Genomic DNA, 19,138 nt, shown 5'->3' on the forward strand with positions numbered 1-19,138 from the left:
AGGCCAGACTGCTGCACAAAGCCCCCACAGAGATATTATAAGGATATAGAGCTTTAAATGCAGCAAAACACCTGTTACTGTACAGGGAGATGGGCCAGATGCTTGGCAGGTCTTTACAGCACTTCACTTTACAGCACTTCACTTTACAGCAGCTGCCTGCGCTGTGCCCCCTACTCTCCTCTGTTCTGTCGATAATAAATAATAAATCAAGACAGAATATTAAAGGAGTTGCGGACACTCTATATAACATGCAGGTGGGTCGCTGACCCCCTTTATTGTACATCAACGTTTGGATGGTATTAAAGGGAAGAGCAGTGACAATAGGACATCATGTATAGTAGCGGTATGGGACCCGTTATCTGGAAACCCGCTATCCAGAAAGCTCCCTATTACAGAAAGGCCATCTCCCATCGACTCCATTTTATTCAAATAATCCAAATTTTTAAAAAGGATTTCCTTTTTTTGTGTAATAATAAAAAATAGGCAAAACCAGCCTATTGGGTTTATTTCATGTTTTATATGATTTTCTAGTAGAATTAAGGTGTGAAGATCCACATTATGGAAAGATCCATTCTCCAGAAAACCCCGTGTTCTGTACCTAATAAATAATAAACCAAGACAAAATATTAAAGGAGTTGTGGACACTCTATATAACATGCAGGAGGGTCGCTGACCTCCTTTATTGTGCATCAATGTTTGGGTGATATTAAAGGGAAGAGCAGTGACAACAGGACATTTTGTATAGTAACGGTATGGGACCCGTTATCCAGAAAGCGCCGAATTAAGGAAAGGCCGTCTCCCATAGGCTCCATTTTATTCAAATAATCCAAATTTTCAAAAAGGTTTTCCTTTTTCTGTGTAATAATAAAACAGTCGCTTGTACTTGATCCCAACTAAGATATAATTAATCCTTATTGGAGGCAAAACCAGCCTATTGGCTTTATTTAATATTTATATGATTTTCTGGTAGACTTAAGGTATGAAGATCCGTATTACAGAACGATCTGTTATCTGGAAAATCTCAGATCCTGAGCATTCTGGATAACAGGTCCCATACATGTAATAATAAAACAGTCGCTTGTACCTGATCCCAACTAAGATATAATTAATCCTTATTGGAAGCAAAACCAGCCTATTGGCTTTATTTAATGTTTATATGATTTTCTAGTAGACTTAAGGTATGAAGATCCGTATTACAGAAAGATCTGTTATCTGGAAAATCTCAGATCCTGAGCATTCTGGATAACAGGTCCCATACATGTAATAATAAAACAGTCGCTTGTACTTGATCCCAACTAAGATATAATTAATCCTTATTGGAAGCAAAACCAGCCTATTGGCTTTATTTAATGTTTATATGATTTTCTAGTAGACTTAAGGTATGAAGATCCAAATTATGGAAAGATCTGTTATCCAGGAAGCCCACACCTGTATTACATGGAAAACCCCAGCTCCTGAGCATTCTAGATAACAGGTCCCATAACTGTACTTGATCCCAACTAAGATATAATTAATCCTTATTGGAGGCAAAACCAGCCTATTGGCTTTATTTAATGTTCATATGATTTTCTCGTAGACTTAAGATATAAAGCTCCAAATTACAGAAAGATCCATTATCCAGAAAGCCCACACCTGTATTACATGCCCCTGTATGTACGTACACGGGACCCCCAGGCCCAGATCTCATACTGGAATGTAACAAATGTAGAAACATTGTATAAACCAGTTGCCAGTAGTTCTTATTCCAGTTCTGCCCCCCCCACACACTTTGGGCCCCCATTGTCTGTATTCGCAGCACTCTAAGTAACAACTTCCCGCATGACAATGAGTGAAAGTGGGGTGTGTTTGTGTCTAGTGAAACTCCTCAATAGGTCCCTCCCATGTTTGTATGTAAATACCCCCCTTTTGTTTTGCACAGTGACCCCCAACACCCACCTTTTCTCTTGTGTGGGGCCACAATTCGGGGAGGGAAGGGGGACATTTTTCAATTAGTATTTATTGTATTTATTATAATAAAGGCTTTTCATTATTGACACACATAATTGTCACATTTATTTGTCTTGCTGGGGAGACATGGGGCTGATTTATTAACATTGCCCCCCAAAGCAAAAATACTCAGGTCCTGTAATATTCCATGTTGGACACGTTATTTTTTGTTTTTTGGTTCCAATACTGTGATATTTCTAGTGAAATTTGTCACTTTCATTTTCACTTTTCTGGATCATGTACTCCATTAACACCGTTTAGCTGACCTGTACCCACAGCACTCAAACCAGCTTATTATCATTACTGGCAGCTCAATAATTATGTTTTATCATTATCTGCATCATAAATTGTCATTTGTAACACTCACCCCACTATAGTTCCAGGGGTACCCAGGGCACAAATAAGCACTCACCCCAAATCTCCCCCTAACTGACCTTCAGACTGGGCCCCCTTAGCTCATAACAAGGTTACAGAGATATAGAAACATTGGGGTAACAGTCACCCTGCTATAGTTCCAGGGGTACCCAGGGTACAAATAAACACTCACCCCAAATCTCCCACTAACTGACCTGCAGACTGGGCCCCCTTAGCTCATAACAAGGCTACAGATATATAGAAACATTGGGGTGTCACCCTGCTATAGTTCCAGGGGTATCCAGGGTACAAATAATCACTCACCCCAAATCTCCCCCTAACTGACCTTCAGACTGGGCCCCCTTAGCTCATAACAAGGTTACAGATATATAGAAACATTGGGGTGTCACCCTGCTATAGTTCCAGGGGTACCCAGGGTACAAATAAGCACTCACCCCAAATCTCCCCCTAACTGACCTTCAGACTGGGCCCCCTTAGCTCATAACAAGGTTACAGATATATAGAAACATTGGGGTAACAGTCACCCTGCTATAGTTCCAGGGGTACCCAGGGTACAAATAAGCACTCACCCCAAATCTCCCCCTAACTGGCCTTCAGACTGGGCCCCCTTAGCTCATAACAAGGCTACAGATATATAGAAACATTGGGGTGTCACCCTGCTATAGTTCAATATTTTACAATATGAGTTGATAGAAACCTCATGGTTATGAATAGAGATGGGAGAATTTGACCCATTTTTATGAATTGAAAGTAATAAAAGTGAAAAGAGTAAAACACAAAGTTAGAAAACAAGTCATTGTTTATTTTCCTGAGTAAATTCCATTACACGTGGGATGTCACAGGACATATTTGGGAAATTCACAGTAACACTGGAAGACACACATTGAAGAAAAAATGTGAAATTGGGACAAAAAAACAAAACAAAACGAGAAAAGAAATTAAAGGGAAGGAAATGAGAATCTAAAGGGAAAATGTATTTATGTAAATGGTAGAAAGAGGTTGGAGATTTTAGGAAAGGGCATTTCTCTATGATCTCTTTGGGGGAAAAAGGGGCAATTGGGGGTATTTACGACACAGTTAAAAGAGATCAATGGTAAAAGTTTGGGGGTGCAACGGGGCAATTTAGGACCCCAAATAAAGATTTCTGTCCATTCACAAGAGGTGAGGGGGTGCTCTCTGGGTTTGCAGCTTAGTTTAGCAAATAGAAGTGTTGGTGGGTTAGTGCCCCCCATTCAGATCACTTGCTCCTCGGGGGATGGGAATCCCAGGCAGTCAGGTGTTGGGGGGCTTCACTGCTTCCACAGAGCGATTCACAAGCCGGAATGAACACTAGTGCAAATCGAGGTCACGTGTCCGAGGGACATATATTAACTTCTCTAGGAGACGGGGCAAATAAGTTACAGTCTAATGCAGCTACTAGGACAGTAAATACAATATATATCTATATAAGGGGGGCTCAGGAGAACCACGGGGGGAAGAGAAAGTTGGGGGTACAGACCAAGCTGATGGGGGGGTAACCTAAAAACCTCATATCAGCTCCAGACAGAGACATATCAGCAGTAAAGTCAACTGGGGGGCAGATTGAATGAACTATAAGCCTATAGTATTCTGCTCTAGTTCCTGGTGAAATTCACACAAATTAAAGGGAAAGTAAAGCCTGATACTTTGTATCAGCACCTAGAACTGCTGTACTGCTCGCAATACACATTGTTTCCTATAGTAACACTCACACCTTATCAGAGAAAGAACTATAACGTAAAGACGGACAGACAGGTAAGAGGTAACCTATCACACTGAAGTCTAGTTGCCTTGGTTACCCATGCCAATCCCATGATGCATTGCCTGGGGGAACATGTCGTTTTTGTGATACGTCGGAACGTAGATCGTAGGGTTGGCACCCAGTGGGACCGTGGGAAAAACTTGTGAGGGCATCACTTGGGGTAATGGAAAAGGACCTTGAGAAGGGGGTGTCAAGGTTTGGGGGGCGTCATAAGGCTCCCCGCCATTCTCCCTAATATAGGGGTACACCTGGCGCTTGCCCTTCTGCCGCCGGTTGCAGAACCAGACTCTCACCACCTGCGGATAAAGGAGATGATGTTACAATTTGCTACATTTAGTTGATATAATTAGTTGATACAATTAGTTGATACAATTAGTTGTTACATTTAGTTGATACATTGAGTTGATCCATTTCTCAGCAGCATCTGTGGAATATCAGCAACTATTGTATCAATTCTAACAGCTGCCTGTAATGACACTCAGGGATTCTGCTCAGCGGGGACAAAGATAACAAATGTATCAATTTAGAACAGTTTACGGGGTCAGCGACCCCTCTCCCTGAGCTGCTGTAGAAGGTGAAAAATGAGACTTACTTCAATATTCGAAAAACGGTCGCCCATAGAAAATAGAAAAAAATTGGAAAATGTCTTTATAATGTTTATATTTTCAACTGAACTGAAAAAAAAAAACCCATTGGAACGTGAACAACCCCTTAAAACACAGACTGTTGCACCATAAAGTAGTTCAACACTTACGTCTTTCTCCATGTTCAGCTCTCTCGCAATCTGGGCGATCTCCTGGGCACTTGGCTTTGAGCACTGCATGAAATAGTTCTCCAAGGTGCATTTCACGTTGTTCTCGATACTGGTCCTGTGCTTTCTCTTCTGAACCTGAGGAATTATCTGCCCTCGGCTGATGATCTGTTAGGGAGGGAAACGGGTTAAAGGGTAAATATGCACTCATTTTCCCACACGAGTTGGATATTAAAGGGAGTGGGGAGAGGGAACTTACTTCTTGGAGGTTTTCATTGTTTTCAACCTCATGGAGCCAACTCCGCAGCAGAGGTTTCAGCTTGCACATGTTCTTGAAGGAGAGCTGCAGGGACTCGAATCGGCAGATGGTGGTCTGGCTGAATGTTTTACCTGTGGGAGAAATTGCCACAGAGATAAGTACCAACCCACAATCCTATATTGAGAAGAATATGGATGGACTGAGGAGGAAACCTGGCCAGCTGGGGTGCTGTGTATGATCACTTACAGTCTATAGGTTCTACACCAGATATGAAGCACCTAGAACAATGGATGTCCAGCTAAGAAGCTGTGTAGCATCACTTACAGCTATATGTTCTAGATCAGATGCAGAACACCTAGAACAATGGATGTCCAGCTAAGTGATGATACACAATATCATCACTTACAGCTATATGTTCTAGATCATATATGAAGCACCTAGAACAATGGATGTCCAGCTAAGGCGATGTGAATGATCACTTACAGTCTATATGTTCCAGATCCGATGCAAAGCACCTAAATGCCCAGCTATGGTGATGTGGGTGGTTACTTACAGTTTATATGTTCTCCATCAGATATGAAGTAACTAGAACAATGGGTGCTAATGTTTTCTTACAGTTTATAGGTTCTAGATCATAATTGGAGCACCTAGAACAATGGATGTCAGAGGCTGAGACCCTCCAGTTGAGATAACTGACAAATGAGGTTTTGGGTATTTGAGTCACCCCATCCACAGTTGGATGGGGTGTCGTACAGGCTATAGGTTCTAGATCCTTCATGTCAGAACCACCTATAACAGTGATGTCTGAGGTTAATTAAGACTCTCGAGTTATTAAAACTAGGACTTGCTGAGAAAGGTCACCTAAAGGAAAACACCAGAGAAAGTAGAAGACAAAAGGGCCTTACCAAAAAGCACTCCTAGAGCGTAGCCAACATCCGCCTGAGTGTAGCCCATTGTGATCCGTTTGTGCTTCAGATCCTTGGCAAACTGCTCCATCTCCCCAGAATTAGGGGCTTCCTGAAAAAGTAAGAAATCAGCTTGTAATATTGAGGAACTTGTAGTAATTGGGTGGGGGTATTGTTGGGAAACCCTTGACCAATGGGGGGCCTTAAACCTGTCTAGCCTAGAGAAGTCATTATAGCATTAAGAACAACAATGGAAGACAGATAAGAGAAGTGAGCTGAAGGAAGGAACAAAACCTTTTATAAACCATTTTAATTGCAGCTAAGACAAATCCCTCATGTCAATTAAATACAATTTATAAAAATGCGAATTTTGGGATTGTTGCCTTTTATGGAAAAAATAGTGCATTTCCCAGTGTCTGTGAATTTGGTGGAATACTAACTGCTGCACTACAACTCCCATCAGCCTCTGCTAAAGGTTTTCTGTGGCTCCTGGGTGTTTGTAGTTGAATCACAGCTAGAGGGCGCCCAAAGAAAGATACCTCCCCCAGCCAGTTTCTAGTAGCCCCGCCTTACAAGTTTTTGGAGTTCAGTTGATGGTCGTGTTTAATAGGGGATGATGGGAGTAAGGTGCCTTCACAGCACCATGAATCTGTGGGAGTTACCCACGCATCCTAGTGGTTATTACTAATGTTTGGGGTACAATTAATGGGTTTGCAGTAGGATCTTACGTCTCAACATAAACTGAACCCTATATCCGTTCCATTGCCCCCCAATATCCAAGCCTACTGATCTCTTGAGATCAAATAGAAGGGATGTCCCATTGTCTAGCCATGGAATAAACTGGCCTCATGTACTTATATTTATAATGGGTACTTACCTCCTCACTGTCACTGCTCAGCCCATCACTAGCTCCCCTGGAAAGGCTTCTAGGGGTCCCCACGTTGGTCCCACCAGATGAGCTGCTGGTGGCGCTGCTACAGCGACTGTTGTCCAAGCTGGAGATCCCACTCTCTCCTGACTTGTCGGGGCTACTGGTAAAAATTTTATTTGCCTCCACGGGGTCACATTTATCACCGGGCTGGAGTGGGGTGGGTAAAGGCTTGGACACGACCGTGGTCCCACTTGAGGAGACCTGAGACCAGAAGGTGGTGGTGGGATTCCACGCATGGGTGTAATAGGCGGGTGGAAGAGACGGTGGGCTGCATTTGGGCTCAGGAGATTCTGATTTCTCCTCATCATCTTCTCTCTCCCTTTTTAAGTTCTTAAACGGGTTCCCTTGGCCGGAGATGCCCAACTGGTTGGCAGAATCCAGAGAAGTTAGGGGGTTCCAGGCAGAAGTATCACCCACGCTAGTAGTTTGCCCCCCAAGGTCCCCATAGTCCGATTTCACCCCAGAGAAAGGAAAGAATGCTTGAGCTTGGTGGGGGTGCCTGGCCATGCCGGTGTAGGTGCCCAAGTTATACTGTCCGCTGCCATCTGGCATCAGGGCTGGGTTGTGGGTAAAGGAAGGGTAGGTCTGTTGGTTATACATGATCTGATGTTCCCCTATACAGCTCTTGCTCAAATCCTACCTAAGTTGCTCGGTGTTCGCTCTATTCGCGAGAAGGTCTTAGGAAACCCAATGGCATCTTCTTCCAGCTGGAGATAAGGTCAAAGTCTTCTAGTGGAGTCTGTGCGACTAAATTGTCCTTGATTGCGTCTCATATGGGTAAAACTTCCATCAAGCACTTGGACTGCCCACAAATTCTGGGGTTGAAGAAGACTCCTTGGCACTCATCTGGGATGCCCCCTACACGTCACTTGTTTGTCCTCCAGCTCTGGGGAGACTGGGAGGAAAGTGTGTATTTTGGGACAAGGTATCTCACCACCAAGGTGCAACTCACGCCTGCTCTGCTAAAGCGATTAATGAAGTGTATTCCTCAAGGCAGACTGGGGGGTGGGGTGACTATGTTAATGAACCTGTTTGGGCTATTGGTCTGTGCATATCCAGTGATACACCTCCAAGCCACATGAGGGGGGATGCAATAGGATCTTATCTTGTCTATGGTGGGGAATTTGATACCCCACCCATCCCACTAGTGACTGCAGCTCCAAAATGTTACTGGGGAGACCAGATTCTCCAGTCACCCAATTTTTAAGGGGAACCTTTTTTTAACAACAAAAAGTAAGATATATGTTCTGGGCCCATTTACTTTCTTTATTTTCTTATTTATACCTTTTCTGCTTTCTGATCGTTTAGCCATAAAAAACAAGGTAATCTGGTTGCTAGGTTGATTTAGTATAGTAACCAGGAAGTGGTTTGGATTACGGAAGAAAAATGGCAAGGGAGCAGAATAGACATCACAAAATCCCCCATTTACCATAGAAATTAAGCTCTACGGACAGTAGGGTGAGATGGAGACAGTAGGGTGAGATGGAGACAGTAGGGTATCATGGAGACAGTAGGGCAAGATGAAGACAATAGGGCATGATGGAGACAGTAGAACAAATATTGAGACAGTGGGACAAGATGAAGACAGTAGAGTATGATGGAGACAGTAGAACAAGATGGAGACAGTAGGACAAGATGGAGACAGTAGGGTATGATGGAGACAGTAGGACAAGATGGAGACAGTAGGGTATGATGGAGACAGTGGGACAAGATGGAGACAGTAGGACAAGATGGAGACAGTAGGACAAATATGGAGACAGTGGGACAAGATAGAGACAGTAGGGGAAGATGGAGACAGCGGGACAAGATGGAGACAGTAGGAGAAGTTATTGACCTTGGGACTAATGTATGCAACAGTCTCCAAGAAGAAAGAGAATGAAGTTTCCTCTACTCCAAATAACATGGTTCTCTATAATAAGATCAGTGGAGAACAAATAGTGAAGCTTGCTATGAGTGTCTCGGATTTTATTTGTGTTGTTGTGGGTTTTTAGGCCCGGCTCCTCTGAGGAGTATCTGAACCCAATGGTGAATAGGTTTTTCTTTGTGTAGAACCAGATTCTCTGTGTTTGTTGTTATTAGACCTGCCGTTGCCGGTGTAGGTAATACGGAGGTCTCCCCCTAGCAAGGATGGGTCTTCCTGGAAGTTAAGCTCATTAACATATGAGAGGACAAACTAGTTATAAGGTGGAGGGGAGTCTAGTGGTTCAGTGGGGGTGGTGCTCACTGGTGGAGCTTCATGAATATCTAGTGTAGAAAAGAAACATTCACCCCCAATCTTACCATAACTGCCCTTCATGCTAAGCTCCCAGGGGTATCTAGGAGATAACTACCCTAACTGTCCTCCAACACCCACCCATTCCCTAGTGAGGCCAGTCCCACAGTTTGGGAACTACTGGTCATGTAATGGGGAAGTGCTACTCAGGAGCTTGCAGTCTAGTGGTGTGATGGGAGATGCTGACCCATTTCTATCTATTGGTGCTTTGGGAGATGCAATTTCTAGGAGCTTGTGGTCTAATGGTGATGGGAGATGATGACCTGCAGAGCTTGCAATTCAGCAGTGTATAGGGATTGGTTGACCTTTGATGCTTTCAATCTAGCTGTGTTTTCAGAGATGTTATTTGTAGGAGCTTGCAGATGAGGGGTTTGATGTGAAAGGCTGACCCTAGAAGCTTACAGTCTACTGGTGTATAGAGAGATGGTGACCCATAGAGCCTGCAATCTAGCAACATATCTGTGACTGTTGAGTAGAAGCAGAGACAGGGTTAAAAGGATCAGCCAGAGAGCTCCTATTAGCAAGTGTCGCCTTGATCCAGACACAGTAAATCCTGTTAGGGGAAATTAGACAAACAGGGCAGGTACAACTACTCCAGCCTGAGCCCACTCATTGTTTGCTTTGCTCTTTTGCCTCTGCAGATAAAGATCAGTGATAGGATTGGGGGCAGGGGAGATAAGCACCGGGCTGATTAACAGTTAATTGGGATTGTTATTCTTTGGGGCGGCTAAACTGAAATCAACAATGAAAAGCACGAGCTTTGTGTGGGGCGCCAGACAAAATGGGGTTAAACTTATTATATGTAGCAATGGGGGGGTGAGTCTTAGCGTAGGACTCCACAAGCGAAAACGCACGTGGAGTCCTACCCTGACACTGCTTCCAACACATCCAGGGATATTGCGAGGCATCTGTGTGCATCCAGCACAGTTTATTTTGTATTAATGGAAAACGATATGGCACCTCCCTACTCCCATATGTATAAATACAAATATACAGAGAAGGAATGTTCTGGGCACACAATAAGCTATACCCTCATACTGTACTGTCTAAGGGAATCAATATGGCACCTCCTCCTCCCATATGTATAGATACAAATATACAGAGAAGGAATGTTCTGGGCACACAATAAGCTATACCCTCATACTGTACTGTCTAAGGGAATCAATATGGCACCTCCCTCCTCCCATATGTATAAATACAAATATACAGAGAAGGAATGTTCTGGGCACACAATAAGCTATACCCTCATACTGTACTGTCTAAGGGAATCAATATGGCACCTCCTCCTCCCATATGTATAGATACAAATATACAGAGAAGGAATGTTCTGGGCACACAATAAGCTATACCCTCATACTGTACTGTCTAAGGGAATCAATATGGCACCTCCTCCTCCCATATGTATAAATACAAATATACAGAGAAGGAATGTTCTGGGCACACAATAAGCTATACCCTCATACTGTACTGTCTAAGGGAATCAATATGGCACCTCCCTCCTCCCATATGTATAAATACAAATATACAAAGAAGGAATGTTCTGGGCATTCCCAGAATCCCTATAGATATAGACAGTTGCTTGTTGGGGAGAGTGCTGGAGTGGATGGGGGGATCTCAGTGCAACTTTCAAGGACTAGTTTTGGGAAAGGCTAATTATTTCTCCACTAGGTCCATCTGTGACTGATACCCCCCTGGGCCCTGCAGGACGTGTGTTGCCAGAGATTCATTCAATAGAACAATGGCCCCACTCACTTTGATACATTGTTACTGAACCTGACTCCCCCGCCCACAGCCTGTGAGTTCAAATTGGCCAAAACAAGGCGCTTGGAACCAGACTAACCACATTGACATTGGTCTCCTTCCTTCAGATCTCAGCTCAGGGCGGCTTTGAACCTCACTGACCAATGGGAAGGCCCCGCAGTGAGAAAGTGAGTCCTTTGCACTGACCAAGGGCCCTGCACCCCAACATTGGCCTCTAGATGGGCCCTTCAGTTAGCCCCTTGCTCCTCTCTCTCTATATATATATATATATATTTATATATCTGAGATACAGTTATTGGATAGGAAAAGGACACATTACACTGCACTTAAGGGAGGATAATGAGGATAACGCAAAAGTAAAGGAATTAGTTGTGTATTTTAAGACCAAGTTGTCTAGAAAGTATACAATTTATTTAACATTAAAAATCTTCCATTTAAGATCTGGCCGGGCCAGAAACACAATAAATAATAGTAAAAATACATAAAAAATAGATGTCAAATGATTTCAGGTGGGGGGGTCACTTGTTTAAATTGAATAATACAATATTTGCTCCTAGGTTAGAACAGGTGGTTTCCCCGATTTCGCGATACGCGAGTCGAAGAGGTTGCGAGTTAAAGTTCTCCAACTTGGAAAAAATGTGTGAGGTGTGAGTTATAGTTCTCCAATTCGGTGATTAGGTACAAGGTCGTTCTCCCAGTGGGTTACCAGGCTGATTATTTAAAGATAAAGATGAAACAAGGTTTCCAGAAGGGTTTACTGGGGAGTCCCCCACTCCCTCTCTCTTTCCAGCTGTAAGTGCCCCCCAAATAAATGGAAAGATCTCACCAGATCCTGCGTTCCGCTATTTCTTCAAAGGCACATCCTGCCACAAACTTTTAGGGGCGCATTTACTTAGCTCGAGCGAAGGAATAGAATAAAAAATACTTTGAATTTCGAAGTATTCTTTTGGCTACTTCGACCTTCGACTACGACTTCGAATCGAACGATTGGAACTAAAAATCATTCGACTATTCGACCATTCGATAGTCGAAGTACTGTCTCTTTAAAAAAAAACTACGACCACATAAAACCTACCGAACCTCAATGTTAGCCTATCGATCGAACGAATAGAGCTAAATCCTTCGACTTCGATATTCGAAGTTGAAGGATTTAACTTCGACCCTAAGTAAATGTGCCCCTTAGTGATAGAGAGTGTTGAATCCCATAGCCTGGTCACGATTTCTCCACTTTACAGGTACCTCTTCCCGAACATCCAAGATGGCGCCTGATGCACCTCAGCGCTTGCGTTCCACTTCAGAGGGCAAATCTCCGAATCTCCTTAAACCGATTTCCATGGTCTTCACGATTTCACAGTTCACCGGCAACCCGCCGATTTTGACGATATTGGGGTAAAACACCGAAAATGATACTTCCGACCTTGGGAGTGACCCCACCTGGATGCTGCGACTCGTTTCGCCTTTATAACGCTTTATTCACGCAGCAGCCTGGTAACCCACTGGGAGAACTACCTTGTACTGAATTGTAGAACTACAACCACCTGTTATAACCCAGGAGCAAATATTGTATTATTCAATTTAAACAAGTGACCACCCTCCTGAAATAATTTGACAAATATTTTGATGTATTTTTACGGTTATTTATTGTGTTTCTGGCCGGCCAAATCTTAAATGGAAGATTTTTAATATTAAATAAATTGTATACTTTCTAGACAAATTGGTCTTAAAATACACCTTTAACTAATTCCGTTATTGTGCCTGTGTCGTATTCTCCACCCTCCCGGGCACATGGGGGTACTGTAAAGCCCCCCCCCCCATATGAGCCTTAGTTCTGATCATGTTCTAGAGCAGGGGTCCCCAACCTTTTTTACCCGAGCCACACTCAAGTATAAAATAATGTTGGAGGGCAACACAAGCAAACAAAAATTTGAATTCCAAATAAGGGCTGTGATTGGCTATTTGTAGCCCCTATGAGGACTTGCAGCCAACAGGAGGCTCTGATTGGCAGTACATGTTTTTTATACAATTAAAACTTGCCTCCTGGAATCCAAATATAAGCTCCTTCTTTTTAGGCCACTGAGAGCAACATCCAAGGGGTCGAGGAGCAACATGTTACTCATGAGCTACTGGTTGGGGATCAGTGTTCTATACAGATACACAGGGAAAGCAATACCTCAGGCAACCTCCACCCCCCCCCCCAAAAAAAATGTTTCTCTAATGACTGGGGGGCAATTGCAAATGCTCCATCACCCACATATGGAGCTATTAACCCCCCCCAAATCTCTGCATGTGCCGTTGCCCTAAAGAAAAATGAATGTTAGATTCACTAAACAGGTGATGTCCTCTGATTAGATGTTGCACCCCAAGGTTATAAGTTATATTTTACTACTTCATAGAACGGCTAATTTTAAGCAACTTTTCATTTTTTCTTTTTTATAGATTTTGAATTATTTCCCTTCTTCTTCTGACTCTTTCCCGCTTCCAAATGGGGGTCACTGACCCCATCTATAAAAAAAACAAATGCTCTGTAAGGCTGCAAATGTATTGTTATTGCTACTTTTTATTACTCATCTTTCTAATCTAGTCCTCTCCTCTTCATATTCCAGTCTCTTATTCAAATCAATGGTTGTTAGGGAAATTAGGACCCTAGCAACCAGATGGCTGAAATTACAAACTGGAGAGCTGTTGAATAAAAAGCTGAATAAGTCAAAAACCACAAATAATAAAAAATGAAAACCAATTGCAAATTGTTTCATAATATCCCTCTCTATATCATACTAACAGTTCATTTGAAGGTGAACAACCCCTTTAAGTGATATTTAGCCTCTAACAATTCAGCCCAGAGAATGGAATATATATATATATATATATATATATATATATATATATATATATATATATATACATATATATATATATATATATACATACAGTATACATACACACACGTGACGAAAGTCGTACACTACATTTATGGGTGCTAGGGTTGCCACCTTTTCTGGAAAAAAATACGCGACTCCTATATATTTATATTTTTTCCCTATTAATAACATTGGGATCAACCATCATTTCTACCAGCCAGGCCAATAAAATACCGGGCAGGTGGCAACGCTAGTGCAAGTACGGGCGACTTCTACCCAAGTGGTTGTGAGTTGAGAGCGACTTTACCTGCACCCTGGGATTGAGGTTACTGAAATGAAAACCAATTACTGAACCATAACAAAAGCCCATGTGTTTATCTGATGTGGGGGCTCTGCTCCCTAAGGAATGTCTTTGAATTTCTGATCAAGGAGGTAAAGGAGGTGGGGAGAGATCAGACCTTGGGATGGGGGGGGGCTGGTTATTTTACAAATGAAAAGGATCTTTCTGGAAAACAACCAGGAGAGAGCGAGAGAATGGGGAGGACAAGGAAACAAATGCAGATGGGGAGGTTACAATGAAAGAACACAGGTGTAATTAACTTCCCCTTTAAAAAACAGAAGCAACCTCCAATGATGGAAAAATCAAGTCTATGGGGCAGATTTACTACAGGGCGCTAATTCGCTGCCACTACATTAATTCACGAATATGCAAAGCTGCGCCCTGGGCACCGAACAATGGCGACTTTTCGCTAGCGTTACTTCGGCAGTGCGAGCATTTTATAGTAAAGATGCGCTAGCGTTCGTTTGTGTCTAGTGAAAATTCGCTAACGATCTAGGTAAATTTGCATTCATCCGGTAATTTAAAGTTGTATGGACGTCTTTATTATGAATGTTGGTGCAAATGCTTGAAGTTACCACTTTTTATTACAAATATCCAGGGAACCGTAATAAAGACAAGAGAGTTAATATAATGCCCTACACATGAGCCCACTGTAAAATGAATGTTCCATAGGTTATAAAATGTCTGGAGAAAACCGGTTACCCAAAAAAAGTTCAAGTTAGGACTTTTGCAGCCAATTCTGCTTTCAAAAAAGTCGCCAGCGTTTTTGGAACTTTAATGTATTTTCGGCACACAGGATATGATGATTGAGGAAGATCTAGTTTCTTTTTAGCACTTCGTCTGCTCTGAGGTGGCGAAGTCAACTCTGGCGAAGAGGTAACGTTCAGTAACAGACTTCTGATCTTGGCCAGAGCGATAGACGGCAAAGAAACGCTAGCGTCGGTCCCGTTCACTACCGAATTGGCGCCTGTTAGTGAATTGCCAATGTCCCTGCGGGTGGCAACGCTGGTGAAAAGTCACTAGCGTTAGCCACTTGCCCTTTAGTAAATCTGCCCCTATAAGGTCGAGTCCTGCGCGGAACCAATTTGTTAAACCGGACCCGCAACCCGCATACTTACCCGATTGGAACCGCTACCTGACCAAACCCGCAAGTACCTTATCCGCGACCCACTGTTGTCATTGTAAACCGGAAGAGACATCATTAGAAGTAAACGTGATCAGGATAAAAGGAGTAAAACTCGCAGTTGAGAAGACCCGCGACCTGCAAACCCGACCCGCATCTATACCCGCTTCTGAAACGTCCACCTGCAACCCGCAGGGTCCCGCAGATTTTTGCGGGTAACCTGCGGGTACCCGACCCGCTGCAGGACTCTACCATAAGGCGTTACTGAGATCTAGGTGGGCTTTGCCTTCACCGATTGCGTTATACCATGTGACACAGGTAGAACCATAAGTGAGACGTCGTTTAGAACCTTGTTCAGTGTTAGAGCCACAACGGGACAAAGCAGCGACACTCACACAAGGAACTTGGGGACGGTATTTGTTTTTTATTAAAAGCCAAGTCGATATGGGGTGGGGGCAGGAAACCTTTACAGAGGGGCTTACGGAAAGTGGCGTTAGTTCATCACAAGGAGGAGGCCCCCCCCGTCTCTGCCCACAAAGTGGCATTCTGTCCAATCCATGAGCAGTAGTGTCGGAGCAATCGGAGAACATGGGTCGGACTGAGCGCAGCAGGAAAAATAATCTATGTACATTAATGAGACCTTATATGATTCATTAGCCAAAGAAGGGAGCCCCAGACCCACCACTTGCCTCATACGGAATCTAGAACCAACAGAGATAGAACAACATGAAGCTTATTATCAGCTTCTGTCTCTTTAAGAATCCCTCCCCACGTATAAATGGGAAAAAAAAAACCCTGCTGATTGGTTACAATTTGTTTTATATTTATAAGGCCATGTTTGTTCCCATAAACATTTATTAAAACATTTCAGAGTGTTTTGCTCTAATGGAAATAATATAAATCTGCTTGAATTTACTGTATTATCCCTCCAATTAAAAAAAAATATTCACCAAATTTTTTATATATCAGAATTAGGCTGGAAAATTTACCATCGCTGCCTGGAATCCAACATGAAAACAAAATTTTAATAAAATTCTTCATCTCCATTCCCTAAAAAAGGAAAAAGTTTCAGAGGCTTCCTTGATGGGAAATGTTAAAATCTGACATTTTTTTAAAATTCAAAAAAATATTCACCATATTCTTTTTTTCAGTATTTAGGGTGGACATTTCTATTGTTCATACCAAAATTAGGCAAAAATGTACCTTCTGCCTAAATCTGATGATATCAAAATTAAGGCTACTAAAAAAAATAAAATGAAAAAAAAATCAGAATTTTTGTATTTTATCATGTTTGCTTATAATAACAAATTTAGAAAAAATCAAAAACAAATTCACATGATACGTAAATAAATTAAATTCATTTTTTTGTTTGAGGGATGCTATAGTAAACTACTTTCTAAAATTGTCCAAAAAAAGATGAAAAGGAGTTTGAGTCTATCTTTGTTTCAAATATTCGGGAAATATGACATTGCTGTAGTTGGCTTTTTGGATAAATGGAGGTTCAGGAGCTGCAAGTAATTCTTACATCACGGACATTGGCATGATGTCACACTGGTGGCTCCGCCCTCATGTATAAATATAAATATACAGAGCCGCCCCAAAATGTACAAATACAGATAACAAATGTTATGCACCAAAAGCTTTGCCTTCATGGGTTAATAAGGGGAAGTTAAACCCTGATTTATTTACAAACATAACATTTAGGGGCAGATTTATCAAGGTTCAAATTTCGAATTTTTTTTGAACTCCCATAACTTTTAAATTCGAATAAAAAAAAGACCAACTGGAATTTATTAAAGAAATCTACGTTTTTGTAGGTGAATAGGCTGTATTCGATCGTTCAAATTGAAGTAAGATTGAAAAATCAAAGTTTTTTTTGTTGAAAATACTTCAAATCGAATTTGAAGTCCATCAATTGACTCCATATCGGTTTTAGGAGGTCCCCCATAGGCTAGAATAGATTTTAGATGGCGAATGGTCGAAGTCGAAGAGACAGTACATGATAAATTTTGATATTTCAAATTTGAATCGAATTTGGACTATTCCCTATTTGAAGTTACCAAAAATAGCTTGAAATTCTTTAACTTTGAATTTTAACTTGATAAATTCGCCCCTTAGCATCCGGTTTGGGGAGAATTAAATACTTTTTTTTTACTGTAATGGCACTTTTTTTTTTTTTTTGGGAGCCCACTTTGGCGTTAACCCTCCAAATCCCGCCCCCAAGAGGAATTACATGAACCATTGCAGGAGGTTCTCAAAAACAAACATAGGGGGTAAAATCAATGAACAGAAATTAACGGATTTAGCAGGAAATCCCGCAGACGTATTTATAGAGGTCGGGGGAGGCATAAATTAGGATTTGGGATTTATATTAAATTTATACACATTTATATATATATTTTTCCTTTTGTACAAATCTCCTAATCTCCCTCTCATCACAGGGTCGCTGATTTTTGGCAAAAGAAGCAGAAACATAAAGGTGCCTGAATTTCTGGCGTTTACCATAAAAAAAAAGAAAAAAAAAAGCGATTTTTAACCTGGAATCGATGCAAAGGGGGGAAACTGAGAGAAGGAGAAGTCGGGGTGAATTTGAATTCCATCCACAGCTGTAACTTCTTCTCTTGGTCCGTAGACACATTTTGGGGTGGGGGGAGGGGTTGTAGGAAAAGTCTTGTATTTTGCAATTAGATTCGGTTCTGGGCCCCCCCCCTCCACCCAAGCTTTTTGAATTCCATTTGGTTTTATTCTACAAGATCCAGAAAGGGCGACGCAGGCAGCTATGGGGTGTTGTGGGTCGGATGGTGCAGGTTGGAGTCATCGAAGAGCGGGTTCTTGACTTCCATTTCTCCCGTCTGTGGTCGGGTCCAGCCATTGGGGAGGGGGAAAGGAAAAGACAAAAACAAACAAAAAAATTAGGTATGGGATCTGTTATCCGGAAACCCGTTATCCAGAAAGTTCCAAATTACAGAAAGGCCTTCTCCCATACACTCCAATTTATCCAAATGTTTAAAACGGATTTCCTTTTTCTCTGTAATAATAAAACATCCTTATTGCAAGCAAAACCAGCCTATTGGGTTTATTTAAGGTTTATATGATTTTCAAGTAGACTAAAGGCATGAAGATCCTAATTACAGAACAATCCGTTATCCAGAAACCCCCAGGTCCCGAGCATTCTGGATAACAGGTCCCATACCTGTAATAATAATAATAATAATAACAGTCGCTTGTACTCGATCCCAACTAAGATATAATTAATCCTTATTGGAAGCAAAACCAGCCTATTGGCTTTATTTAATGTTTATTTGATTTTCTATTAGACTTAAGGGATGAAGATCCAAATTACAGAAAGATCTGTTATCCGGACAGCTCCAGGTCCCGAACATTCTGAATAACAGGTCCCATACTGTAATAATAAAACAGTCGCTTGTACTTGATCCCAACTAAGATATAATTAATCCTTATTGGAAGCAAAACCAGCCTATTGGCTTTATTTAATGTTTATTTGATTTTCTAGTAGACTTAAGGGATGAAGATCCAAATTACAGAAAGATCTGTTATCTGGAAAGCTCCAGGTCCTGAGCATTCTGGATAACAGGTCCTATACCTGTAATAATAAAACAGTCACTTGTATTTGATCCCAACTAAGATATAATTAATCCTTATTGGAAACAAAACCAGCCTATTGGGTTTATTTAATGTTTATATGATTTTCTAGTAGACTTAAGGTAGGAAGATCCAAATTACGGAAAGATGTGTTATCCGGAAAACCCCAGGTCCCGAGCATTCCAGATAACAGG

General features: G+C 41.9%; 2 protein-coding genes across 2 annotated transcripts in view; both read right to left on the reverse strand.

The window, feature by feature from the left end:
- Nucleotides 1-3,144: 3,144 nt before the first annotated feature.
- Nucleotides 3,145-7,645, reverse strand: pou5f3.1.L (POU class 5 homeobox 3, gene 1 L homeolog). Its single transcript, NM_001087873.1, is given in 5 exon segments — nucleotides 3,145-4,437; nucleotides 4,896-5,060; nucleotides 5,152-5,282; nucleotides 6,057-6,168; nucleotides 6,934-7,645. Coding segments are annotated over 5 exon segments (1,338 nt in total). The 5' UTR covers nucleotides 7,588-7,645; the 3' UTR covers nucleotides 3,145-4,161.
- An 8,100-nt stretch (nucleotides 7,646-15,745) lies between these two features.
- Nucleotides 15,746-19,138, reverse strand: part of npdc1.1.L (neural proliferation, differentiation and control, 1, gene 1 L homeolog) — a 39,143-nt gene continuing 35,750 nt past the window's right edge. Inside the window, exon 10 of the mRNA XM_041572891.1 lies at nucleotides 15,746-18,193. Within this exon, the coding sequence (XP_041428825.1) occupies nucleotides 18,119-18,193 (75 nt within the window). The 3' untranslated portion in view covers nucleotides 15,746-18,118. The remainder of the gene's footprint in view (nucleotides 18,194-19,138) is intronic.

The sequence above is a fragment of the Xenopus laevis genome, chromosome 8L, assembly GCF_017654675.1.
Source record: "Xenopus laevis strain J_2021 chromosome 8L, Xenopus_laevis_v10.1, whole genome shotgun sequence".
Lineage (NCBI taxonomy): Eukaryota > Metazoa > Chordata > Amphibia > Anura > Pipidae > Xenopus > Xenopus laevis.